General features: G+C 44.4%; 1 protein-coding gene across 7 annotated transcripts in view; it reads right to left on the bottom strand.

The window, feature by feature from the left end:
* Positions 1-26,781, bottom strand: part of LOC115128484 (A-kinase anchor protein 9-like) — a 138,620-nt gene that overhangs the window by 20,396 nt on the left and 91,443 nt on the right. For 4 of the 7 annotated variants that reach the window (XM_029658349.2, XM_029658347.2, XM_029658348.2 and 1 more), the window contains 15 exons: positions 19,407-19,501; positions 18,385-18,502; positions 17,077-17,115; positions 15,855-16,087; positions 15,470-15,589; positions 12,695-12,715; positions 11,256-11,423; positions 10,453-10,557; positions 9,952-10,104; positions 5,809-5,895; positions 4,292-5,338; positions 3,944-4,084; positions 3,806-3,850; positions 3,525-3,641; positions 3,287-3,331 (listed from right to left, as the gene is read on the bottom strand). In XM_029658349.2, the coding sequence (XP_029514209.2) occupies positions 3,287-3,331; positions 3,525-3,641; positions 3,806-3,850; positions 3,944-4,084; positions 4,292-5,338; positions 5,809-5,895; positions 9,952-10,104; positions 10,453-10,557; positions 11,256-11,423; positions 12,695-12,715; positions 15,470-15,589; positions 15,855-16,087; positions 17,077-17,115; positions 18,385-18,502; positions 19,407-19,501 (2,534 nt within the window). The remainder of the gene's footprint in view (positions 1-3,286; positions 3,332-3,524; positions 3,642-3,805; positions 3,851-3,943; positions 4,085-4,291; positions 5,339-5,808; positions 5,896-9,951; positions 10,105-10,452; positions 10,558-11,255; positions 11,424-12,694; positions 12,716-15,469; positions 15,590-15,854; positions 16,088-17,076; positions 17,116-18,384; positions 18,503-19,406; positions 19,502-26,781) is intronic. The other 3 variants (XM_029658350.2, XM_029658351.2, XM_029658353.2) reach the window with 3 other exon arrangements.

Raw genomic sequence — 26,781 nt, 5'->3', positions numbered from 1 at the left:
CTTCTCATTATACCTTATCCAACCCTTCAGTTCCACCACCCACACATGCGATGACATCACCTGGTTTCAATTATGTTTCTAGACACAATATCTCTTTCATCATCACTCAATGCCTAAGTTTACCTCCACTGTATTCACATCCTACCATACCTTTGTCTGTACACTATACCTTAAATCTATTTTATCTCCCCCAGAAACCTGCTCCTTTTACTCTCTGTTCCGGACATCCTAGACGTCCAATTCTCATAGCTTTTAGCCATGCCCTTATCCTACTCCTCCTCTGTTCCTCTGGCGATGTAGAGGTGAATCCAGGCCCTGCAATGCCTAGCTCCACTCCTATTCCCCAGGTGCTCTCTTTTGATGACTTCTGTAACCGTAAAAGCCTTGGTTTAATGCATGTTAACATTAGAAGCCTCCTCCCCAGGTTTGTTTTATTCACTGCTTTAGCACACTCTGCCAACCCGGATGTCTCAGCCGTGTCTGAATCCTGGCTTAGGAAGACCACCAATAACTATGAAATCTCCATCCCTAACTACAACATTTTCAGACAAGATAGAACGGCCAAAGGGGGCGTTGTTGCAATCTACTGCAGAGATGGCGTGCAGAGTTCTGTCCTACTATCCAGGTCTGTACCCAAACAATTTAAACTTCTACTTTTAAAAATCCACCTCTCTAAAAACAAGTCTCTCACCGTTGCCGCCTGCTATAGACCACCCTTTGCCCCCAGCTGTGCTCTGGATACCATATGTGAACTGATTGCCCCCCATTCTATCTTCAGAGCTCGTGCTGCTCGGTGACCTAAACTGTGACATGCTTAACACCCCGGTCATCCTACAATCTAAGCTTGATGCCCTCAATCTCACACAAATTATCAATGAAGCTACCAGGTACAACCCCAAAACCGTAAACACGGGCACCCTCATAGATATCATCCTAACCAACTTGCCCTCTAAATTCACCTCTGCTGTTTTCAACCAAGATCTCAGCGATCACTGCCTCATTGCCTGCATCCGTAATGGGTCAGCGGTCAAACAACCTCCACTCATCAATATCAAACGCTCCCTGAAACACTTCAGCGAGCAGGCCTTTCTAATTGACCTGGCCCGGGTATCCTGGAAGGATATTGACCTCATCCCGTCAGTAGAGGAAGCCTGGTTATTCTTTAAAAATGCCTTCATCACCATCTTAAATAAGCATGCCCCATTCAAGAAATTTAGAACCAGGAACAGATACAGCCCATGGTTCTCTCCAGACCGGACTGCCCTTAACCAACACAAAAACATCCTGTGGTGTTCTGCATTAGCATCGAACAGCCCCGTGAAATGCAACTTTTCAGGGAAGTTAGAAAAGCCAAGGCTAGCTATTTCAAGCAGGAATGTGCTTCCTGCAACACAAACTCAAAACATTTCTGGGACATTTTAAAGTTCATGGAGAATAAGAGCACCTCCTCCCAGTTGCCCACTGCACTGAGGATAGGAAACACTGTCACCACCGATAAATCCACTATAATTGAGAATTTCAATAAGCATTTTTCTACGGCTGGCCATGCTTTCCACCTGGCTACCCCTACCCCCGTCAACAGCACTGCACCCCCCACAGCAACATGCCCAAGCCTCCCCCATTTCTCCTTCTCCCAAATCCAGTCAGCTGATGTTCTGAAAGAGCTGCAAAATCTGGACCCCACAAATCAGCCGGGCTAGACAATCTGGACTCTTTCTTTCTAAAATTATCTGCAGAAATAGTTGCAGGTGTCTGGTTAGACTGTAAACTCTCCTTCCAGACTCACATAAAACATCTCCAATCCAAAGTTAAATCTAGAATTGGCTTCCTATTTCGCAACAAAGCATCCTTCCCCCATGTTGCCAAACATACCCTCGTAAAACTGACCATCATACCGATCCTAGACTTCGGCGATGTCATTTACAAAATAGCCTCCAACACCCTACTCAACAAATTGGATGCAGTCTATCACAGTGCCATCCGGCCATCCGTTTTTTTCACCAAAGCCCCATATACCACCCACCACTTCGACCTGTATGCTCTCGTTGGCTGGCCCTCGTCGCGAAACCCACTAGCTCCAGGTCTAAAAGACCCTGCTAGGTAAAGTCCAGCCTTATCTCTGCTCGCTGCTCACCATAGCAGCACCCACCCGTAGCACGCGTTCCAGCAGGTATATCTCATTTGTCACCCCCAAAGCCAATTCCTCCTTTGGCCGCCTCTCCTTCTAGTTCTCTGCTGCCATTGACTGGAACGAACTACAAAAATCTCTGAAACTGAAAACACTTATCTCCCTCACTGGCTATAAGCACCAGCTGTCAGAGCAGCTGCACCTGTACATGGCCCATCTATAAATAGGCCAAACTACCACCTCTTCCCCTACAGTAGTTATTTATTTTGTTCCTTTGCACCCCAGTATTTCTACTTTGCATACTCATCTACTGTCAAATCTGCCATTCCAGTATTTTAATTGCTATATTGTATTTACTTCGCCACCATGGCCTATTTATTGCCTTTACCTCCCTTATCTCACCTCATTTGCTCACATTGTATATATTATTTTTCTACTGTATTGACTGTATGTTTGTTTTACTCTGTGTTGTTATATGTGTCAAACTGCTTTGCTTTATCTTGGCCAGGTCGCAGTTGTAAATGAGAACTTGTTCTCAACTTGCCTGCCTGGTTAAATAAATAAAGGTGAAATATATATATATATATATTTTTAAAGACTGGGAATTTTTTTAATTTGAACTTTTAATTTTACCCCGTTTTCTCCCCAATTTCGTGGTATCTTGTCTCATCGCTACAACTCCCGTACGGGCTTGGGAGAGACGAAGGTTGAAAGTCATGCGTCCTCCGATACCCAACCAAGCCGCACTGCTTCTTAACACAGCGCGCATCCAACCCGGAAGCCAGCCGCACAAATGTGTCAGAGGAAACACTGTGCACCTGGCAACCTTGGTTAGCGCGAACTGCACCCGGCCCGCCACAGGAGTCGCTGGATATCCCTACCCGCCAACCTCTCCCTAACCCGGACGACGCTAGGCCAATTGTGCGCCGCCCCACGGACCTCCCGGTCTCGGCCAGTTACGACAGAGCCTGGGCGCGAACCCAGAGTCTCTGGTGGCACAGCTGGGGCTGCAGTACAGCACCCTTAACCACTGCAGCACCCGGGAGGCCCCAAGACAGGGAATTATTACTAGGATTAAAATGTCAGGAATTGTGAAAAACTGAGTTTAAATGTATTTGGCTAAGGTGTATGTAAACTTCTGACTTCAACTGTACTTACCCGGTAGAGTTCTCCCTTGAGATGTGTTATGGTCATCTCTCCCTCCTTTGGTACAATTTAAAAAAATGAAATGGTCAGATTGGTAAATCACTAAAATGGTCAACATTTTCAAAATGTACTGTTATCCACACAAAATGGACAATTAATAAATCAACAAATGAAGTTCGGCACTGGAAGACTGCGACTCCCATAGTTCTTTCCTTTGCTGAACACTGGTTGAATGTGACTGTGTTCATACCCGTAGAAGCTCCTGTAGCTTGTCACAGCTTTCCCTGTAGCTGCTGAGCTCCTCTTTGACCTCCTTCAGCTCCCGATGGAGCTCAGACATCTTCGCCTCACTGCCTCCCGATGACACCTGGGGAATAGTTAGATGTTAGAAATTCTAAAACTTGGATTTCAAGACTATGGATTTAAGATAATGTCAAGAACAAGAAAGTATTGCAATACTTTAGCAAATCTGAGGTAGAATTGTACTGTGTCTGGCAATTGGAGGAACTCCCTTTCACATTAGTTAATTACCCTTTGAAGTTCTTCTTGAAGGTTGGCTATTGCGACCTCTTTTGCCTAAAAAAGTAAAACGTGACAATTGTAACACCCTCTCATGCAATAATAACAGAGGATTAATCTAACATGGTTGTTGAGTGTGATATTACATACCTTGAGCTCCTGCTGGAGTTTATTGCTGCTCTCCTTGTAACTACTGAGCTGTTCTTTGGTGGCTGAAGCCTCGTCCCTGACCTTCTGTAGCTCCTGTAGAATCTCAGACACAGCCAGCTCGTTGCCTCCAGAAGATGCAGCCTGGTTCAGAGTTCAAAGAGACAGCAGCGTGTCAGCATTTAACCTGTGAAAAACGTCTCTAGGCAGTGTAGGTGTAAGCAAATTTATTCATCCATGGAAACTAGAGCAGGCTAACTCTACCCCACAAAAACAAATTCATAGGATGCGGTGCAGGCTACAGCTAACTTAACCCCAGAGACAATAGTCAAATAGGCTAAAGTTAACTACCTCTGTGGCTGGAAATGTTCTCTGGCGTCCAACAGGCTTGGTCGTCCTCATCTGATTGAGCAGGTCCATGAGCAAGACCAGCCTCCTCTCGTACTCCAGCACCTCCTCCTCGGAGCTGGAGAGTAACTGCTTCTGCAGCTCTTGGTCCTTCTGCATGCCGCTCAGGCCTACCTCCAGCTCGCGGAGCTTCTCCGTCAGGAGGACCACCTTCCCAGTGGGTCCATGTTTGGCTCCTTGGATCTCCACTGCTCGGGACATTCCTGCAAACACAAAGTCTGGTACCTCCATCTGTCCCCTGGGATCCTGGTGGATCGATTCTTTGGCTCTCTGGCCCTTGGACTGCTGCGATTGATGCAGCTGTTGCTGGATGGCGCCCAGTTGGGCCTGGCTGACAAGCGCGGTGGCCACCCTCTCCCTCAGCTTGTCCTCCAGGTCCTGGACCTTAAGCTGGAGGTCGTCAGCGTCCTCCTGGGCCCGCTCCACCAGGAACCGGCAGCGGGTCAGTTCAGAGTCTCTCTCTGTGACACAGGCCTCAAGTTTCTGGACGGTAAGGCTCAGCTCCTTCACCCTGGAGGTGGCATTCTGCTCAAGTGCCTGGATCTGAGCCTGCACCACTATAAACGCCGCCGTCTTATCCCTCAGGGCATCTTGCAGCTCCATCGCCATGTCGTCCGACAGCTCCTTTTCCGACTCGGCTAATGCTAGTCTGCTCTCCTGCAAGCATCGGTACCTCTCCAGGAGCGAGCAGTGCTCGGCTTTGATGGTGTCCAGCTCTAGTGTGGCCAGGTCCATCTTTTGCTTCATTTCGTCATACTCCTCCTTGCTGGGACCTCCGACTTGGCTCTCCAACTGGCGCTTGAGCTCTTCTTCCATCTCCGAGAACTGCTTCCGCTCAATGTTGGCCAGCTCCTCCTGGAGCTTGTCGATAACGGCGTTGAGCTGTTCCAACTCCTCCTCGCTGTTCCTCTTCAGGCGCTGCTGCTCGCTCCGCATGCACTCCACCTGGGACTCCAGATCTCGCAGTAGCTCATCCCTCGCATTGATTTCCTGAAGGGAAGGACAGAGCAGTGAATGTAGGAATAAGGACGAAGGTGAGGAGGAAAAAGACCGGCTCATGCTTTCTGTTAAACCTCTGAGACACAGTTGTGCCACGGCATTATAGTTATTGATAATATTTATGTGATAGATAATATATATGAGTCTCAGCCAATCAGGTAAAATGTTTGGTTGAGACAACTGTAATAATGGTACTTCAGGTACCAATTATGATTTGTTGGACAATTCTAGGGTGTTCCAAGTGTATTCTTTAGTAAGCCAACTTAAAGAAAAATTCACAACACAACAGAGGCCTACTTACCAAAGCCTAAAATAAAATGGTGGGTTACGCCACAACAAAAATACGAAATAAAAGGAACGGCTGTCACACAACACAAACACTTATCCACTATCACAAAGATATACATATATGTGAACAGAAGAACAAGTGGTCTGTCTAACGTATATGTATATGGGGTTACCTTGTTGTCAGGGGCTGATTCCGTGTGTTGAAGCTTAGCCATCTGCTCATTAAGAAGAGCTATTTCCCTGTGTTTCTCCTCCATCACCTTCAAAAGTTTAATCATATGTCGGAGATTATAATCTGCAGGCTCTCAACACACAAAAAATATCACCCTTAAACTGGGACTAAAACAGCAGGGAACATTAAAAGGGGGGGGGGGGTCTTTATCTTTGGGTGGGGATACTACCTATCCCTACAATATTAGCCCAACAGGTACCACATTTGGTGCTTTGGCTAATGTGGCATATATATATAGCATTTGCTTGTAAATGACTTCTGTAGCATCTATACAGGCATTATAACGGGCTTATGAAAGCTACATTAAATCTTAAAAGTATATTTTTCATTTAAAATTGCGACTGAAATGTCTCTGTAATATACTGTAGCTAGAGGAGTCCATATTAGCCATTTTTAAAGTTGGGTTGTCTTTTAGAATGGACTATGTTAGTGTCACAGCGGACTATTCACTTGATTAGGGCCAGTTTGCACCGGTGCAGTCTGTTAACACTTGTCATTTCTAAAAGGTTAAAAAGAAAGACCGAAAGGTAAGTTATAAATTTAAAAAAAGGTTAAATGTAATGTTTCTATCACTTAACACTCTTTTTAATCTATTAGCTAGCTGCAAACATTGCCCAGGTGCAGACCTATCAGTTTGACCAAAAGAGAAGTCTACATGAACCATTCTACATAAAATGATTGGTCTTAATCTACTAGCAGGTTTTTCAGTATCGATAAACATCGCAATATGTTTTTGTAGTGTAGCAACGGTTAATAGCACACTTGTTTTATCCTTTGATATATCATTTGAATGGTCTGTCTTTATGTAGCTTTGTTTAGCAGATGGATACCACGTGTCAACCTTGCTGCTTTAAGGATTACCTATAGTACAGGGATTCCCAAACTTTTTCGACTCCATTTTGACATCTGAAAATTCTCACAACCCCACCCATGTGAATAAAATCACAGCCAATGTTAACGTTTATAATTTGGGGCTATGGCAGTCAATTGAAAAACATTCTAACAGTATTTCTGATTGTCCTCAACTCACCATCACATACTTTTAATGTGAGGCAGTCAATTGCAAATTAGTCTGACATAATGTCTCTTATCTCACCACCACTAGAGATGGGTGCGCTTGACGCATGTCGTGTCGGAGCTTCTCAAAGTCAGGGGGCGTGGTTGAAAGTGAGCACGCATCTCTGCTGTCTCATCCAACCTGGATCGACAGGCCCATTTGGTTTTAATGCAAATGAGAGCACTAAATCCAGCATCACACAGACATTGGGCAGCCAACGATGAGTTTTATGATGCTTTAAAAACAACTAGGAAATCTGAAGGATAGGAGGTCAAATCATGATGCAAGTGATCTTTAGGTCGGAAAGTCAGAGCTCTAGAAAGAGGCCAGAGTTGGAATTCCAATTTTTTCCCAGTCGGAGCTCGTTCTTTCCGAGTTCCCAGTTGTCTTGAACGTACTGAAGTCTGATATAAGTTCCGAGCTCCCGGTTGTTTTGAACCCGGCATTAATGCTCAGCGGGAGACGTCAAGGTATTCCCTTTGAGTCAAGAACCAAAACTCCTCCGTAGTGACCTGTGAATGCGTTAAGTCTGCAGCATTCGGTCACGACAGCTTGATCAGCTGTTCGATTTCACTTACCGGCATGTCAACTGATCCAGGATCACATTCATTGGGAAGGAGGTCTAATTGAGTGTATGTTAATTCTGACCCACTGGAAATGTGATGAAAGAAATAAAAGCTGAAATAAATCTTTCTATCTACTATTATTCTGACATTTTGTATCCTTTGGTACAACTTTTTTTTATTTTTAAGAATTGCAGATTTTTTTGTCCATTAAAATAACATTGATCAGAAATACAGTGTAGTCATAGTTAGTGTTATAAATGACTATTGTAGCTGGAAACGGCTGATTTTTAATAGAATATCTGCATAGGTGTAGAGGCCCATTATCAGCAACCATCTCTCCTGTGTTCCAATGGCACGTTGTGTTAGCCAATCCAAGTTTATCATTTTAAAAGGCTAATTGATCATTAGAAAACCTTTTTGCAATTATGTTAGCACAGCTGAAAACTGTTTTTAGTTTTAGCTAACACAACGTGCCATTGGAACATGGGCCTCTGTACGCCTATGTAGATTTTCCAGAAAAAAGTCTGCAGTTTCCAGCTACAAAAGTCATATACAACATTACCAATGTTAACACTGTATTTATGATCAATTTTATGTTCTTTTAATGGACAAAAAAATGATTTTCTTTCACAAACAAGTACATTTCTAAGTGACCCCAAACTTTTGAACGGTACTGTATATAGGTATATATATATATTTTTTTTATGGAATAAGATTATAAAAACATGGTTTGCTTTGTCATTATGGGGTATTGTGTGTAGATTGATGAGGGATTTATTTTTTAAGAATAAGGCTGTAACATAACAAAATGTGGGAAATGTCAATGAGTCTGAATACTTTCCGATGCACTGTTCTAGCCTGGCTGTGTGGTGGCTAAGGCTACCTACATGCTAGCCTAGCTGTGTGGGGGCTAAGGCTACCTAAACTAAGCAACAAAACAAGAAATGTCCCCTTTTCAGGACCCTGTCTTTCAAAAAGAATTTGTAAAAATCTAAAATAACTTCACAGATCTTCATTGTAAAGGGTTTACACACAGTTTCCCATGCTTGTTCAATGAACCATAATAAATGAATGAATATGCACCTGTGGAACGGTCGTTAAGACACTAACAGCTTACAGACGGTAGGCAATTAAGGTCACAGTTATGAAAACATAGGACACTAAAGAGGCCTTTCTACGGACTCTGAAAAACACCTAAAGAAAGATGCCCAGGGTCCCTGCTCATCTGAGTGAACGTGCCTTAGGCATGCTGCGAGGAGGCATGAGGACTGCAGATGCAATGTCCGTACTGTGAGACGCCTAAGACAGCGCTACAGGGAGACCAGACGGACAGCTGATTGTCCTCGCAGTGGCAGACCACGTGTAACAACACCTGCACAGGATCGGTACATCCGAACATCACACCAGCGGGACAGGTGCAGGACAGCAACAACTGCCCAAGTTACACCAGGGACGTACAATCCCTCCATCAGTGCTCAGACTGTCCGCAACAGGCTGAGAAATGCTGGACTGAGGGCTTGTAGGCCTGTTGTAAAGGCAGGTCCTCACCAGACATCACTGGCAACAACTTCGCCTATGGGAACAAACCCACTGTCGCTGGACCAGACCAGTACTGGCAAAAAGTGCTCTTCACTGACGAGTCGCGGTTTTGTCTCACCAGGGGTGATGGTCGGATTCACATTTATCGTTGAAGAAAAGAGCGTTACACCGAGGCCTGTACTCGATTTGTGGCTGGAGGATCCGTCACAGTCTGGGGCGGTGTGTCACAGCATCATCCGGCTAAGCTTGTTGTCATTGCAGGCAATCTCAACGCTGTGCGTTACAGGGAAGACATCCTCCTCCCTCATGTGGTACTCTTCCTGCAGGCTCATCCTGACATGACCCTCCAGCATGACAATGCCACCAGCCATACTGCTCATTCTGTGCGTGATTTCCTGCAAGACAGGAATGTCAGTGTTCTGCCATGGCCAGCAAAGAGCCTGATCTCAATCCCATTGAGCACGTCTGGGACCTGTTGGATCGGAGGGTGAGGGCTAGGGCCATTCCCCCCAGAAATGTCCGGGAACTTGCAGGTGCCTTGGTGGAAGAGTGGGGAAACATCTCACAGCAAGAACTGGCAAATCTGGTGCAGTCCATGAGGAGATGCACTGCAGTACTTAATGCAGCTGGTGGCCACACCAGATACTGACTGTTAATTTAGATTTTGACCCCCCCCTCTTTGTTCAGGGACACATTATTTAATTTCTGTTAATCACATGTCTGGAACTTGTTCAGTTTATGTCACAGTCGTTGAATCTTGTTATGCGCTCATACAAATATTTACACCTGTTAAGTTAGCTGAAAATAAATGCAGTTCACAGCGAGAGGACGTTTCTTTTTTTTGCTGAGTTTACATGCTAGCCTAGCTGTATGGGGACAAAGGCTACCTACATGCTAGCCTAGCTATGTGCTGGCCGGTTACCTGGAGCATGCTGTCCTTGTTCTCCAGGTCTTGCTGCTGGGTGCTCAGCTCCTTCCTCTGGATCTCCAGCTGCATGTGGAGCTGCTGCACCTCCTCACTCTTGTTCTCCAGCTCTTCCCGGAACTGCTCAAGCTGCTCCTCCAGGTTACTGATCTGGAGGGGAGGAGTGGGAAGGGGGGAGTCAGGCTGGCGTGTTGTGTGTTCTTGTCTAACTGAGGACCAGGGCATCGACACATGAACAGGGGACTTGAAATCCAAGTGGGGACCTGTCTTGTGTACATCATTGGTAATTGAAGGAGTGTGATTTGAGGCGAAGTGAAAGATGGCAGGCAATGGGATGCAACAAGCAGAGGAATGGCACATTTTGTGTAAATCATTGGGGGCGTGATAACCAATCAAGATTTTTGCTGGCTAGCTTTGACACTTTGCTGGATTGGCTACTTATATATTCCCTTCCAAACATGTGAAAGAAAGAAACCCCCCATAAGTCTAATACATTACTTCTTTCTCTTTCCTGTCCAGTGCCTCTCTTTCAGTCTGTAGCTGAGCCTCCAGTGAGGAGTCACCAGGCCCACTAACAGACACATCCTGCCTCTTATCCTCCACCTGAAACACAAATGCACGCAACGCCACAATATTATTATTTAGCAACCAGGTCATGCGTGGCGAACACACACAATAATACACGCAAGCACACACAACTGCACAGCCATACATCATATACAGTAGCTGCATCTCATACACTTAATCATCTGTGCAGTAGCAAGTTATGGGGACATTTCATTCACTGCTCAGTGTTTCAGCCTGCCAACAGTGATATTGGTTGCGGTACTTCAGGGGTGTCAAACTCATTCCATGGAGGGCCGAGTGTCTGCGGTGAGGGGTGTTCCTTAGTAATTAGTGAACTTAATTAATCAATGAAGTACAAGGGTAGAGCGAAAACCAGCAAAAACTGGGCACTCCGTGGAATGAGTTTGATATGTTCAGTACTTGGGTGCAGTACTCATTATTATGGGCGCACACACACATTCTCAGCCCTGACATCAGGGAATGTCTATACAGTCTCCTTTCTTACTAATGTACACACACAAACACCCATATACACACTGTCATTCTCTCACACTCGACCAGAACATACAAACTCTCATTCTGAAACAGTCACACACTCCATCTTCTCTCACTCACACACCCCCGCTAACATTAACACAGCATCATTAACTATTCCCACTCCATTGTTCCTCTCCTCTCTTTTTCATCTTCCTCCCCTGTCTCTCTCCACCCCTCCCCCCTTTCGTCTCTTTCACCGTCTCTGTGCTGGCCAGCAGAGCCTGCTCCAGCTCGCGGATGCGGCCCTCCAGCTTGTCGATCTCCTCGTTGCGCTCGCCCGCCTCGCGCTGCAGCTGCTCAGACGCCAGTAGCAGCTCGCTGCACCAGTCCGCCTTCTCCCTCAGCTGCTGGGTCAGCTGATCCACCTGGGAGAGGATAGGGTTGAGGAGGAGAAAGGAGCGGGAGGAGAGAAGGAGGGAAAGAGGGGTTTTCAGTGAGGATCGTACAGTCTGTAGCTTCAATGTATCAATGTGGCTAGCTAGTAGCAACACAACACAGTAACTGGGAGGTCAGCTGATCCACCTGCCGTTTGGAAAAGAGGGAGGGAAAGAGGGGGTAGTAGGGCTGGGAATTGCCAGGGACCTCACGGTACAATATTATCAGATACTTAGGTGCCGATACGATATATATTGCAATTCTCGTGATTCTATTTGTATTGCTATTCGATACTGCAATCGAATTGCAATTTGATGTTCCAAACATATTGCTCAAAGACCGCATGAGAAAATTTTGATTTTGATTGTTCATGGAAATAAAAGTGCTGGAACCATGTTGGCTCACTATTTAGAAAGAAGCAGAGTTTTGGCACAGGTAGAGCCAAATAGCGCTAGCTAATGCTAAGTAACAAAATAAATGAAAAAATAAATTAATTAAAATTGCGTATTTTACAAATCGATACTTGGAGTCTAAGCATTGATAAAAAAAAATTATACTACGATAATTAAATGTAGCGATTTTCCCCCTCCATCACTAGGGGTATAGGGAATGAGGAGAGCTTCAGCGAGGATGGCAAAGAATGTCATTTGCCTTTTGGTAGGCCGTCATTGTAAATAAGAATTTGTTCTTAACTGGCTTGCCTAGTTAGATAATTTTTTATCAAAATGCAGAATAGATGATATGCTTCAATATGAGAGAAGCTACATTGCAGTATATGTTAGCTACTAGCAATAGTTACTAGCAATAGCTGTTAGATTAGCTGAGCCACCTGCCGTGTGGGAGAGGGGAGGAGCAGAAGGGAAGGAGAATCAAGGATGGCTTGACTATGGTGCGGCTGAACAACGGCAGTATTAATGTAAGCGGGAGCAATTCTATGAGGTCAGAGGATCCACACCTGCTACATGGTAGAGAAAGGGAGAAAAATAGGGGAAGAGGGAGGGAGAGGTGGGGTTTTAGTGCAGCTAATGATATTTATTAGTAGAGCCTTTTCAATGATGCTAGCAGCACTAATAGCTGGGAGGGCAGCGGATCCACCTGCTATGGTGGACAGAGGAATATTTAAAGGGACAAAAAGGAGAAAGAGAGCAGAGGAAGGGAAAATGGGGGGATCTGACGTGGTTTACAATGACAGGTTGCTACCATGCAACTGATGGAGTTTCGCTAATGAGAGAGGCTGTTTCAATGCAACTAATAGCAATACCTGGGAGGTCAGCTGATCCACCTGCCATAGGAGAGGCAAAGAGAGGGAGAGAGGAGGGAAGAGGAGGAAAGGAGAGAGAATGGTCTTTAATGAGCATAGCAGTGACTAATAGGAGAAGGTGGAGGGAGAAGGAATGGCGCTAAGATTATGATAGCAGAGAAAGGCTGCTGTGATAAAGCTGAATGCATTTAGCTTAGCAAAAACAGGCCAGTGCAGTATCTACAATGATGTTTAAAAAGAGACAACTATAATTCAATTAAACTAACTGAGTGACTTTTAGTGAAACGTTTCCACAACACATGCCACTATAATACAGCTGAAGACGGAACACGAACTGCAGCATGGTAACTAATGTAAAACACAGCTGATGGCAACAGCAAGCAGAGCCACTGCCACAGCATGTCAAAGAGACGTGGAGCTATGATGATAATGACTTTTAGCTGAAACAAGCCACAACAACTCAATTGACGTACAACAAACCAGAGACAAGCAGTATGTCACCGCTGTTATGACAGCAGATGCCATGATAATGCAAAGACAGACCTCTATGGTCAAGATTACGATGATGCTCAGCAGAAATATCATAATGTAATACAGTGGGGGAAAAAGTATTTAGTCAGCCACCAATTGTGCAAGTTCTTCCACATAAAAAAAAGAGAGAGGCCTGTAATTTTCATCATAGGTAGACTTCAACTATGACAGACAAAATTAGAAAAACAAATCCAGAAATTCACATTGTCGGATTTTTTATGAATTTATTTGCAAATTATGGTGGAAAATAAGTATTTGGTCACCTACAAACAAGCAAGATTTCTGGCTCTCACAGACCTGTAACTTCTTTAAAAGGCTCCTCTGTCCTCCACTCGTTACCTGTATTAATGGCACTTGTTTGAACTTGTTATCAGTATAAAAGACACCTGTCCAAAACCTCAAACAGTCACACTCCAAACTCCACTATGGCCAAGACCAAAGAGCTGTCAAAGGACACCAGAAACAAAATTGTAGACCTACACCAGGCTGGGAAGACTGAATCTGCAATAGGTAAGCAGCTTGGTTTGAAGAAATCAACTGTGGGAGCAATTATTAGGAAATGGAAGACATACAAGACCACTGATAATCTCCCTCGATCTGGGGCTCCATGCAAGATCTCACCCCGTGGGGTCAAAATGATCACAAGAACGGTGAGCAAAAATCCCAGAACCACACGGGGGGACCCAGTGAATGACCTGCAGAGAGCTGGGACCAAAGTAACAAAGCCTAAAATCAGTAACACACTACGCGCCAGGGACTCAAATCCTGCAGTGCCAGACGTGTCCCCCTGCTTAAGCCAGTACATGTCCAGGCCCGTCTGAAGTTTGCTAGAGAGCATTTGGATGATCCAGAAGAAGATTGGGAGAATGTCATATGGTCAGATGAAACCAAAATATAACTTTTGGGTAAAAACTCAACTCGTCATGTTTGGAGGACAAAGAACGCTGAGTTGCATCCAAAGAACACCATACCTACTGTGAAGCATGGGGGTGGAAACATCATGCTTTGGGGCTGTTTTTCTGCAAAGGGACCAGGACGACTGATCAGTGTAAAGGAAAGAATGAATGGGGCCATGTATCGTGAGATTTTGAGTGAAAACCTCCTTCCATCAGCAAGGGCATTGAAGATGAAACGTGGCTGGGTCTTTCAGCATGACAATGATCCCAAACACACCGCCCGGACAACGAAAGAGTGGCTTCGTACGAAGCATTTTAAGGTCCTGGAGTGGCCTAGCCAATCTCCAGATCTCAACCCCATAGAAAATCTTTGGAGGGAGTTGAAAGTCTGTGTTGCCCAGCAACAGCCCCAAAACATCACTGCTCTAGAGGAGATCTGCATGGAGGAATGGACCAAAAACCAGCAACAGTGTGTGAAAACCTTGTGAAGACTTACAGAAAACGTTTGACCTCTGTCATTGCCAACAAACAGTATATAACAAAGTATTGAGATAAACTTTTGTTATTGACCAAATATTTATTTTCCACCATAATTTGCAAATAAATTCATAAAAAATCCTACAATGTGATTTTCTGGATTTTTTTCTCATTTTGTCTGTCATAGTTGAAGTGTACCTATGATGAAAATTACAGGCCTCTCATCTTTTTAAGTGGGAGAACTTGCACAATTGGTGGCTGACTAAATACTTTTTTGCCCCACTGTAACTAATGATATTTACTTGAGAAAGGTAGCTTACAACACGGTGTGAGAGTAACCTCGCCATGAAATCTGCTTTTTCGAAAGACTCAAAATATATTAAGTGTTTAGTGACACGGACAAAACCACTTAAAACCTATTATGTCCAATAAAATATTAAATTAAAAAGCCTTAAATACTACAGTTCTACAAAATGCATTACAAATCACATCATATCCACAACCCCCTTACAGTTCAATATAAATCACCATGGTGATGATCGACAAATCAACCCTCGCCCGGAAAAAAACACAACAAAAACAACCCCATCCAGCAAATACTATACGTACATTTTCCTTCACAATACATGTTGATGCAACAGTTCCAGTTTAACTAGTCTGGGATCATATTCTAGTAGCCATAGGAAATTATACCTCCCCATTGTCCTGGAAGACACTGAGTCCTCATGTAAAAAGCTACAACAGTCCACTTTTACAAGCTGAGCATCTATATTACTGCCTTTCCCATTGTGATGGAACAAAAGGAGGGAGAAACTGACTGTGGGGTCCTACAGGGCTCAATGCTGGGGCCATTGCGGAACTGAATTGTTACCTCTCTGCTTCTTTGTTCAGAGCCGGGCTGCTGCTTCTGGCTGTACTTTAGCTGCTGCTCCAGTTTCAAGATCTCCTGCTGGAAGACATCCCTCTCGTGTTCCCGGTCGATGGCTTGCTCCTGGGGATCAGATTTTAAGACCAAGCCTTTAAAGGAGAGTGCCTAAGGGAAATACCTTATGCACTGCCTAATCCCCAATAACCAACATGCACATTCATGTAACATTTGTGTAAATCTGTATACTTTAAAAAACATAGTTCCTAAGGTCCTCCCCCATCCACCCCTCCCCATTCATCCATCTCTCCCATCTCTCTATCCATATTCATCCATCCAGTCATGCATCCATCCCCCCTCCCTCATCCCTCCCTTCCCCTCTTTCTCTTACATCCAGGAACCTCCGATTCTTCTCCAGTTGTTTCTCCAGGGCCTGGATCTGCTGCAGCAGGTCGCCGGTCTCCGTCTTGCGGGCATGCTCCAGCTCGATGACCCGGTTGACCTGCTCCTCCAGCTCAGCCTCCAGTGTTTTCACCTGGTGCAGGAGGCCCACACTCTCCTTCTCTGCCTGCCGCTGCACCTCTACCTTCTCAGCCATCAGCTTCTCCGTCTCCTCCAGGAGGTCTGGGGGAAGGGAGGGAGGGAGGGAGGGAAGGACAGAAGGCGTCACACATAAGGTCGCTTTAGAAGGGATTCAATGATTTTGGACATAGAGGTTTCATTCGATCAATGGACAGGACAGGATGCTGAGATGGAGTTCTTGTGGACTCAGTTACAGCCTATTAATGTAAAACCTAATTATATTCAGCGGTTTTTGTCTCAGAAGTTCTAAAATGGTGTTTTATTCATTTCAAAATTATTACATTATTGAGATGGCCGCTTTTAACAAAATGCCCCCAAAACAGTCTGCCATTTCAGCATCACGTATAACATATCTAACAATCTCACTCCCAGTATCTTCCCAACATATACTAATCCGATGCCATCATTTAACCAACATTAAACCAACCAACCAACATTGCTTCACCCAGGAGATCAAAACCCCCATTGTATTAGTTCAACAGATAAAAGGGTAAGAGAGTGCAAACCACAGACCAAGCACATAGACAGTGCTGAGACATTGCAATATCCATGCCTCATATGCAATTGCAGGCAAGGGGTGGGACAAATTCCTAATTGAGCAATCACCTTAACTCCAAAGGTAGTGGACATTGTCACGATGTTAGCATGGATAATATGAAGTAAGGTTAGGGTGAGCTAAACTCTAGGAGCAAAGATGATTGCCAATGAGGAAATACTTAAGCTTACAGTATCTACGTATCAAAATATAGCTTATCCGATTCCTTCAATCATGCTCAATCATAAATCAAATGAGAATGATCACACTGACCCATAAGACATTAACATGACAAACCATGACGTAGAAAAGTGAATCAAAAAAGAAAAAGCGTAAGCAAGGGTTAGTGATTGAGTGAGTGAGCCCAGAGCAAGCGCCAACATTTTTTTGTGAGTTGCTGTATTTGGGGGTTAAAAAATATATTTGTGAAGTGCCAATCGACTAGAGACTAAAAGGTAACATAGATAGACTGGCCATGCTCTGATGTGGGACACACCTGCTTCAGGTGCTGCATCGACTGCAGCTTCAACTAGGCCTATGGGAGGAATAAGAAAGCACAGTATTTCAACATGCACTTGTTTTGTCATAAAAAGGAGGAAGACTGGAGGAGAAAGGATGCGAGAGGTGAAAACAAGAGGGCGGGGCCTCCCTGCATGTGCTGTCATGGTATTGGTTAAAGCTGTGTCGGAAGAGGATGGATAAGCCAATGCAGTGAGGTGAGAGCAGGAGTGAGGTGTTACTGAAATGGCTCCCTGTACATTGAATTCATGTCCTTGCTGTATACTTGCCATTTCCTTATGGATTGTTCATTAACCTATGGAATACCTTGAAATTGTACTAGAAAGAGGTAATGCATCAGAAAATGCTTCAAAAATATTTTGCAAAGGAAAACAAGTGTGTCATTGGTCAAATCAAGGTAGTTCCTCCCCGTTTCAGTCCACTTCATTACGTTTGGTGCCTAATGAACACAACCCAGGTAAGGCTTTTGTCAGATACAGTACATGTGTTCCAGGATTCCGTTTTATCCCAGAGGATTTCCATCAAAAACAATGATCAATTGCAAACTTCATTACAACATGAATGAATCACCACGGTCACCGTTTCTATAGGAATTCAGTAAAGCACAGTAATAACAGAGTATATAAATTAAAATGACAAGGATTTCGTTAAGTCATTGAGTGATAAGATGATAACAATGAGTGGCTACTCTTAAGCTGACACAGTGTGTGATGATGATGACAATGACAATGAGTCACACAAATAATCAAATGTAGATCTAATCAAGGAAATACACCAACCTTCTGTATGCAAAATAACATGGGCCTGTTTCATCTTTGTCATAGGACCCACAGAAATATAATTACTAGAACGGACATGTCAAATTGCCATGGCCTGAGGGGTTTCTCCCAGTAATGCTAGTATTTCTATTTCAATGATACAACCCCCACTTCACTCTGCCCACTCTTTGGAGTAATGATGTCATATAAATATGTAGTCATAGCTCTTTAGTATCACCAACTGCATGTTTTTCAGCATCTCTATTGGAATAGGCATTGCGCATATCCAATACACTTTACATGATATGAAGGTAACATTCTCGCCATTATTTCACGGTCTAGAAAACCAATCAAATCAAAGTGTGTCACTTGTGAATACAGACCTTACAGTGAAATGCTTACTTACAGGCTCTAACCAACATTGCAAAAAAGGTATTAGGTGAACACAAGCAATATTTGACTGTTTGTCAAACTGTATATTTTGTTCCATTCAGATCCAACAAGAAAATAAGTGGTGGGGTACATACGTAACTCGCGCGGGCCGGCATGCTCCCTCATGGCATCCTGTTGCCGTGACAGTATCTCTCGCTCCTCCTGCATCTGCAGCCTCTCCTGCTCCAGTTCGTGTAGACGGCTGCTTGTCACCTGCAGGAGCCAATGACATTTAGTTAGAGGCAGGTTGACAATGTGGTTAGCCAATTAAAAACACTAACTCAGACACACAAAAACTGCCCTTGCAGTGTGCGAAGTTGCCCGACATACCGGTAACATTTTAAACAGATGGGGAAACAATTTGAAACATAATTGTCCAACGTTTTCTTTAAATCTGCATAGTGGTTGAGATATATTGGGCAAAAAATATTTACCTAGTATTAGGGTTGCAAAGGGAGGGTATATTAATGGAAACTTACCAGTAAACTACCAGAATTTTGGTATCTTTCAATGATTTTATGTAATCCATCACAGGACACCTAGTGGCCCTTTTGGATACTTCATATTGTTACAGGTTTCTAATTATCTCTGGCACACGGTATGTCTTTATCACATGTAAAATATATTAAATTAAATACAATGATTTTCAAATAAAAACTATAATGAAAGCTGTAAAATATCATCCTAAATATAAAACCATCAACTTAATATTACGGTTTCAGTGAAAAAAGTAAATAGTTGGAAGAGTTGCAGAGTTAATTGAAAATAATGCCATTGCTGATTAGAAGCTTTTTTCAATAAATGATGTTATTTTCTCTTCAACCATTTGATCTATCTATTAGAAACTCATAGACAATATGGAGGCTGATGTAAAAAAAGAACACTATAAATAAATACATTTAAAAAAAGTTAAAGTATAAATTACCAAAGTTTACTGAAGATTACGGTAACTTTGGTAAACTACCAGTAGCATTGCAATCCTACCTAGCAGGCATTACTGGTTGAAATTTCATCATTATGACAAAGACTGCTAGCTGGGTAGTGGACAGAGCATGTCCCCCTCAACGGTTATAAAACACAGTGATAATGGTGGTTGTAGACTGGGCCTGTGTCTCACATGCAGCTCCTGCGCCAGGCTTAGCTGTAGCTCCTCCTTCTGACGCAACTCCTCCTCCAGCGCGGCCCGTTCACCCGTGTAGCCATCGATCAGGCCTAAGGGGGAGAAAGAGAGGAGAGGGAGTATTAATATATAGATTTTGCGATCGTTGAATGACACATTAACACGTCACTCACAGTTAGAGCCCAACCAATATATCGGTTCACCGGTACTATCGGACGATATTGACCTCTACCAATATTCAATAAATAGAATGAAAAAAGGGAACCTCATAATTATCTGAATACTTGCAGCCATTCTCATGATGCATCATTTTTGTCACAAAGTAAGAAATCAACAATTGATGTATATTTCTTGGACAATTGCTATTTTGGATGGCAATTTGAGAACTCTGTGAAAGAATTTAACTTTAACATTTTTCTCACTGTAAATATCAGATATCAGTAAGATAAGTACAAACTACGGCTGGGCGATATGGCCTAAAAATCCTATATATATATATATATATATGATGAAAACTACAGGCCTCTCATCTTTTTAAGTGGGAGAACTTGCACAATTGGTGGCTGACTAAATACTTCATTATATACATTTAACACAGGTCTCAAACAATCTCTCAAGCACAAGTGTAGTCCACTTGTCATTCCAATCTCCTTTGCATTAGCGTAGCCTCTTGTGTAGCCTGTCAACTATGTGTCTGTCTATCCCTGTTCTCTCCTCTCTGCACAGACCATACAAACGCTCCACACCGCGTGGCCGCGGCCACCCTAATCTGGTGGTCCCAGCGCGCACGACCCACGTGGAGTTCCAGGTCTCCGGTAGCCTCTGGAACTGCCGATCTGCGGCCAACAAGGCAGAGTTCATCTCAGCCTATGCCTCCCTCCAGTCCCTCGACTTCTTGGCACTGACGGAAACATGGATCACCACAGACAACACTGCTACTCCTACTGCTCTCTCTTCGTCTGCCCACGTGTTCTCGCACACCCCGAGAGCTTCTGGTCAGCGGGGTGGTGGCACCGGGATCCTCATCTCTCCCAAGTGGTCATTCTCTCTTTCTCCCCTTACCCATCTGTCTATCGCCTCCTTTGAATTCCATGCTGTCACAGTTACCAGCCCTTTCAAGCTTAACATCCTTATCATTTATCGCCCTCCAGGTTCCCTCGGAGAGTTCATCAATGATCTTGATGCCTTGATAAGCTCCTTTCCTGAGGACGGCTCACCTCTCACAGTTCTGGGCGACTTTAACCTCCCCACGTCTACCTTTGACTCATTCCTCTCTGCCTCCTTCTTTCCACTCCTCTCCTCTTTTGACCTCACCCTCTCACCTTCCCCCTACTCACAAGGCAGGAAATACGCTCGACCTCATCTTTACTAGATGCTGTTCTTCCACTAACCTCATTGCAACTCCCCTCCAAGTCTCCGACCACTACCTTGTATCCTTTTCCCTCTCGCTCTCATCCAACACTTCCCACACTGCCCCTACTCGGATGGTATCGCGCCGTCCCAACCTTCGCTCTCTCTCCCCGCTACTCTCTCCTCTTCCATCCTATCATCTCTTCCCTCTGCTCAAACCTTCTCCAACCCATCTCCTGATTCTGCCTCCTCAACCCTCCTCTCCTCCCTTTCTGCATCCTTTGACTCTCTATGTCCCCTATCCTCCAGGCCGGCTCGGTCCTCCCCTCCCGCTCCGTGGCTCGACGACTCATTGCGAGCTCACAGAACAGGGCTCCGGGCAGCCGAGCGGAAATGGAGGAAAACTCGCCTCCCTGCGGACCTGACATCCTTTCACTCCCTCCTCTCTACATTTTCCTCTTCTCTCTCTGCTGCTAAAGCCACTTTCTACCACTCTAAATTCCAAGCATCTGCCTCTAACCCTAGGAAGCTCTTTGCAACCTTCTCCTCCCTCCTGAATCCTCCCCCTCCCTCTCTGCAGATGACTTCGTCAACCATTTTGAAAAGAAGGTCGACGACATCCGATCCTCGTTTGCTAAGTCAAACGACACCGCTGGTTCTGCTCACACTGCCCTACCCTGTGCTCTGACCTCTTTCCCTCTCTCTCCAGATGAAATCTCGCGTCTTGTGACGGCCGGCCGCCCAACAACCTGCCCGCTTGACCCTATCCCCTCCTCTCTTCTCCAGACCATTTCCGGAGACCTTCTCCCTTACCTCACCTCGCTCATCAACTCATCCCTGACCGCTGGCTACGTCCCTTCCGTCTTCAAGAGAGCGAGAGTTGCACCCCTTCTGAAAAACCTACACTCGATCCCTCCGATGTCAACAACTACAGACCAGTATCCCTTCTTTCTTTTCTCTCCAAAACTCTTGAACGTGCCGTCCTTGGCCAGCTCTCCCGCTATCTCTCTCTGAATGACCTTCTTGATCCAAATCAGTCAGGTTTCAAGACTAGTCATTCAACTGAGACTGCTCTTCTCTGTATCACGGAGGCGCTCCACACTGCTAAAGCTAACTCTCTCTCCTCTGCTCTCATCCTTCTAGACCTATCGGCTGCCTTCGATACTGTGAACCATCAGATCCTCCTCTCCACCCTCTCCGAGTTGGGCATCTCCGGCGCGGCCCACGCTTGGATTGCGTCCTACCTGACAGGTCGCTCCTACCAGGTGGCGTGGCGAGAATCCGTCTCCACACCACGTGCTCTCACCACTGGTGTCCCCCAGGGCTCTGTTCTAGGCCCTCTCCTATTCTCGCTATACACCAAGTCACTTGGCTCTGTCATAACCTCACATGGTCTCTCCTATCATTGCTATGCAGACGACACACAATTAATCTTCTCCTTTCCCCCTTCTGATGACCAGGTGGCGAATCGCATCTCTGCATGTCTGGCAGACATATCAGTGTGGATGACGGATCACCACCTCAAGCTGAACCTCGGCAAGACGGAGCTGCTCTTCCTCCCGGGGAAGGACTGCCCGTTCCATGATCTCGCCATCACGGTTGACAACTCCATTGTGTCCTCCTCCCAGAGCGCTAAGAACCTTGGCGTGATCCTGGACAACACCCTGTCGTTCTCAACTAACATCAAGGCGGTGGCCCGTTCCTGTAGGTTCATGGTCTACAACATCCACAGAGTACGACCCTGCCTCACACAGGAAGCAGCGCAGGTCCTAATCCAGGCACTTGTCATCTCACGTCTGGATTACTGCAACTCGCTGTTGGCTGGGCTCCTGCCTGTGCCATTAAACCCTACAACTCATCCAGAACGCCGCAGCCCGTCTGGTGTTCAACCTTCCCAAGTTCTCTCACGTCACCCCGCTCCTCCGCTCTCTCCACTGGCTTCCAGTTGAAGCTCGCATCCGCTACAAGACCATGGTGCTTGCCTACGGAGCTGTGAGGGGAACGGCACCTCAGTACCTCCAGGCTCTGATCAGGCCCTACACCCAAACAAGGGCACTGCGTTCATCCACCTCTGGCCTGCTCGCCTCCCTACCACTGAGGAAGTACAGTTCCCGCTCAGCCCAGTCAAAACTGTTCGCTGCTCTGGCCCCCCAATGGTGGAACAAACTCCCTCACGACGCCAGGACAGCGGAGTCAATCACCACCTTCCGGAGACACCTGAAACCCCACCTCTTTAAGGAATACCTAGGATAGGATGAAGTAATCCCTCTCACCCCCCTTAAAAGATTTAGATGCACTACTGTTCCACTGGATGTCATAAGGTGAATGCACCAATTTGTAAGTCGCTCTGGATAAGAGCGTCTGCTAAATGACTTAAATGTTAAATGTAAGCCAACTGCAAGTGAGTAGCCAGCTAATCTTTATATTTAAAGTCTAGCCAATTTAGATCTATTTGCTTGCTAACAAAGTAGAACAGATGAATTGTTATGAATACACCCTCCTGTCCATCTCCAACTGTTTTAACAACATAGCCTGTTTAAATGTTGAAATCAAGTTGCCTCCCTGGATAAGAACATCTGTTGTTTCAGCCACTGCCCGTCACCAAGTGAGTACCACCAGGCTCGATCCTTGGCCCCACGCTCTTCTCAATTTACATTAACCACATAGCTCAAGCAGTAGAAAGCTCTCTCATCCATTTATATGCAGATGATACAGTCTTATACTCAGCTGGCCCCTCCCAGGATTTTGTGTTAAACGCTCTACAACAAAGCTTTCTTAGTGTCCAACAAGCTTTCTCTGCCCTTAACCTTGTTCTGAACACGTGAACACCTCCTAAACAAAGGTAATGTGGTTTGGTAAGAAGAATGCCCCTCTCCCCACTGGTGTGTTTACTACCTCTGAGGGTTTAGAGCTTGAGGTAGTCACCTCATACAAGTACTTGGGAGTATGGTTAGACGGTACACTGTCCTTCTCTCAGCACATATCAAAGCTGCAGGCTGAGGTTAAAATCTAGACTTGGTTTCCTCTATTGTAATCGCTCCTCTTTCACCCCAGCTGCCAAACTAACCCTGATTCAGATGACCATCCTACCAATGCTAGATTACAGAGACACAATTTATAGATCGGCAGATAAGGGTGCTCTCGAGCAGCTAGATGCTCTTTACCATTCGGACATCAGATTTGGCACCAATTCTCCTTATAGGACACATCACTGCACTCTACACTACTCTGTAAACTGGCCATCTCTGTATACTCGTCGCAAGATCCACTGGTTAGGCCTCACTCCCCCTTATCTATCTGAGACACCTACTGCAGCCCTCATCCTCCACATACAACACCCGTTCTGCCAGTCACATTCTGTTAAAGGTCCCCAAAGCGCACACATCCCTGGGTCGCTTCTCTTTTCAGTTCGCTGCAGCTAGTGACTGGAACGAGCTGCAAATAACACTCAAACTGCACCGTTTTATCTCCATCTCTTCATTCAAAGGCTCAATCATGGACACTTACTGACAGTTGTGGCTGCTTCACATGATGTATTTTTGTCTCTGCCTTGTTGCTCTTTGTGCGGTTGTCTGTGCCCAATGTTTGAACCATGTTTTGTGCTGCTACCATGTTGTCATGTTGTGTTGTTGTTTTAGGTCTCTCAATGTAGTGTTGTCTCTTGTCGTGAGGTGTGTTTTGTCCTATATTTGTATTTCTTTTTTAATCCCAGACCCATCCCCGCAGGAGGCCTTTAATAAGAATTTGTTCTTAACTGACTTGCCTAGTTAAATAATGGTTTAATCATTTATTTTAAAAAACATGTTCAACTAAGAAAAATATTCTCTCATTGCACATTTATAAAACAAAAACTAGACAACTGCGTGCGACAGAAACCGAGCATGAATTTTCCACAATCATGTTAATACTCCTGTCCAAGTAGGGTCTGTACTGTTCAACATTAGAGTTGACACCTAAAAAGGATATTGTTATTAAGGGTAAGTTCTCCTCTAATACAGTAAAATGTCGCAATGTTTTTCGGTGTACATATGACCGACTATGTCGGACCAAACCTCAACTACAAATAGCGAGTTGAACCTGCTTGTTGTCAGAGAAAGAAATGATCTTTAATCTCTTGTTGTTGTGAGTGACCGGGGGAGGGGTGTCTGTGTGCGAGTGGGAAGGTGCACAGTGCACACAACACAGAAGGAGTGAAAGAGACGAGACCAAAAATACACACTCAAAAATACAAACGTTAAAAAAAGTTAAACCTCAATTCTTGCAATACAGGCATTTGGAACAAGACGCTAAAACACAAATTAGAACTAATCAAATGAATTTGATATCATCGCCAAGCCCTAATGCAAACAAATATTCAGACAAACAAACAAACAAACACAGGCAGAATGTCCTGACCCATTTTGCTTGACAGAGTGTACTATAGAGGGCTATGCTGCCAACAAACACATTTAAAAATTCTATTATTACCCTTGTTACAGGTCACTAGATAAATGCACTACCGGCATGTAAATTCAGCTGATGATAAATCTGTTTGGAAGACATGACTGCACACTAGCAATGTTCCCAAAGATCTGATAGGTTTTCATTAGTAATCTCTATCTAGTACTAGTATGTAGCAGCTAGACTAAATAGGTGAAGTGAATACGCTTAATCATAGATGACTGTCTGATGTTCTTCCAAGAACATTGTTGTGCTGATGTGTGTTAAGCTTGCTGTGCCTCGTTCTGATCTCTTTGTTTACCGTACACTCAACAAATCATTTGAATGGGTGGCTCTACCCTTGTGTCTTTGTGAATGATGTTATTACTACAAAAGTATACGAGCCCGCGTTATAGTGGTAAACACATTTTCACAACAAATTAATGTACCTTAGTACCATTCCCAAAATTCATAATTTGCAGTGGATGAGACCACTCCCAAGAAAGCCTTCTGCATAATGCTGTCACTAACCAGGTTTCCATCAAACCTTTTATGTGAGTAAAGTACATATTGAATAAACAGCCCTTATGGAAACAACACATTTGTCCGTAAACTTTACAAATGTTGACAAAACAAAATATATATATATTTTTTCATTGAACCTTAATCCAGGCGAGTCATTTAAGACCACATTCTTACTTACAATGACTATTTAAGTTCTGATTATTACATGCCAAGACAAATGCAAAATTTTTAGTGACAAAACCATGGTGGAAACTCACTTATTTTTTTAATTCGGTAAATGGAAATTTAACCGTAAAAGTTATTTTTATGCCCACTACCTCATCATGCACAGCCTTTTATCCGCAACAATTCAATTTGATGGAACATCTCTGGTGGGAAAATGTGCATTGTTTTTTATGTATATTCGCATGCAAATCTGTTGCCAATTGGATGGAAACCTAGCTAGCGTCATCTTTATAAATGTTGTTTGCGTGTTAAATTGTCAAGTTTTACAAGCACAACAACAGTATATTAATTGATCACTTGTAACTATGCTCCATGTCAGCAACCAGAACTAAAACCACATCAGAGTAGTTCAAACAATAACTCATAATAACTAACTCATACGCTGAAACTTGGAATGCTGCTGCTCGTGGCAAGATGAGAACTTGGCCGTTCACCAGAAACTCAGCACTCTTGGATCTGCATTCCGATGGTCATAAGAGGTTGATTGTCAGAATCAATCCACCAACCATCAATTCACTCTCTCAAGGAAGTTATATTTTATAATAAATCTTGACAAAAATAAAAGGTGATATTTGACTACTGATGAGATGGCTCCGGTCTTAAGCATTGTGTCATTGTATTAAGCCACAGTCATGAAGCCTGTACACATCTTGATAATATCCGATTATGTCTGATATAGCCTAACACTGGAAGCTTGTGATGGCCTCCTGGCTTCACCCTCCTACCTGGTACAGCAACAGTCAAAACTGGTTGACGTGATCTCATTACAACTAGAAATGGCAGTTTTGCCCTCTGGATAGTAATGGGGGGCGGGGTGTCATCAGCACACATTTCGCAATATTATTTTGGACCA

The sequence above is a fragment of the Oncorhynchus nerka genome, linkage group LG4 (genome assembly GCF_034236695.1).
Source record: "Oncorhynchus nerka isolate Pitt River linkage group LG4, Oner_Uvic_2.0, whole genome shotgun sequence".
NCBI lineage: Eukaryota > Metazoa > Chordata > Actinopteri > Salmoniformes > Salmonidae > Oncorhynchus > Oncorhynchus nerka.
This window is presented reverse-complemented; position numbering and strand designations above follow the sequence as displayed.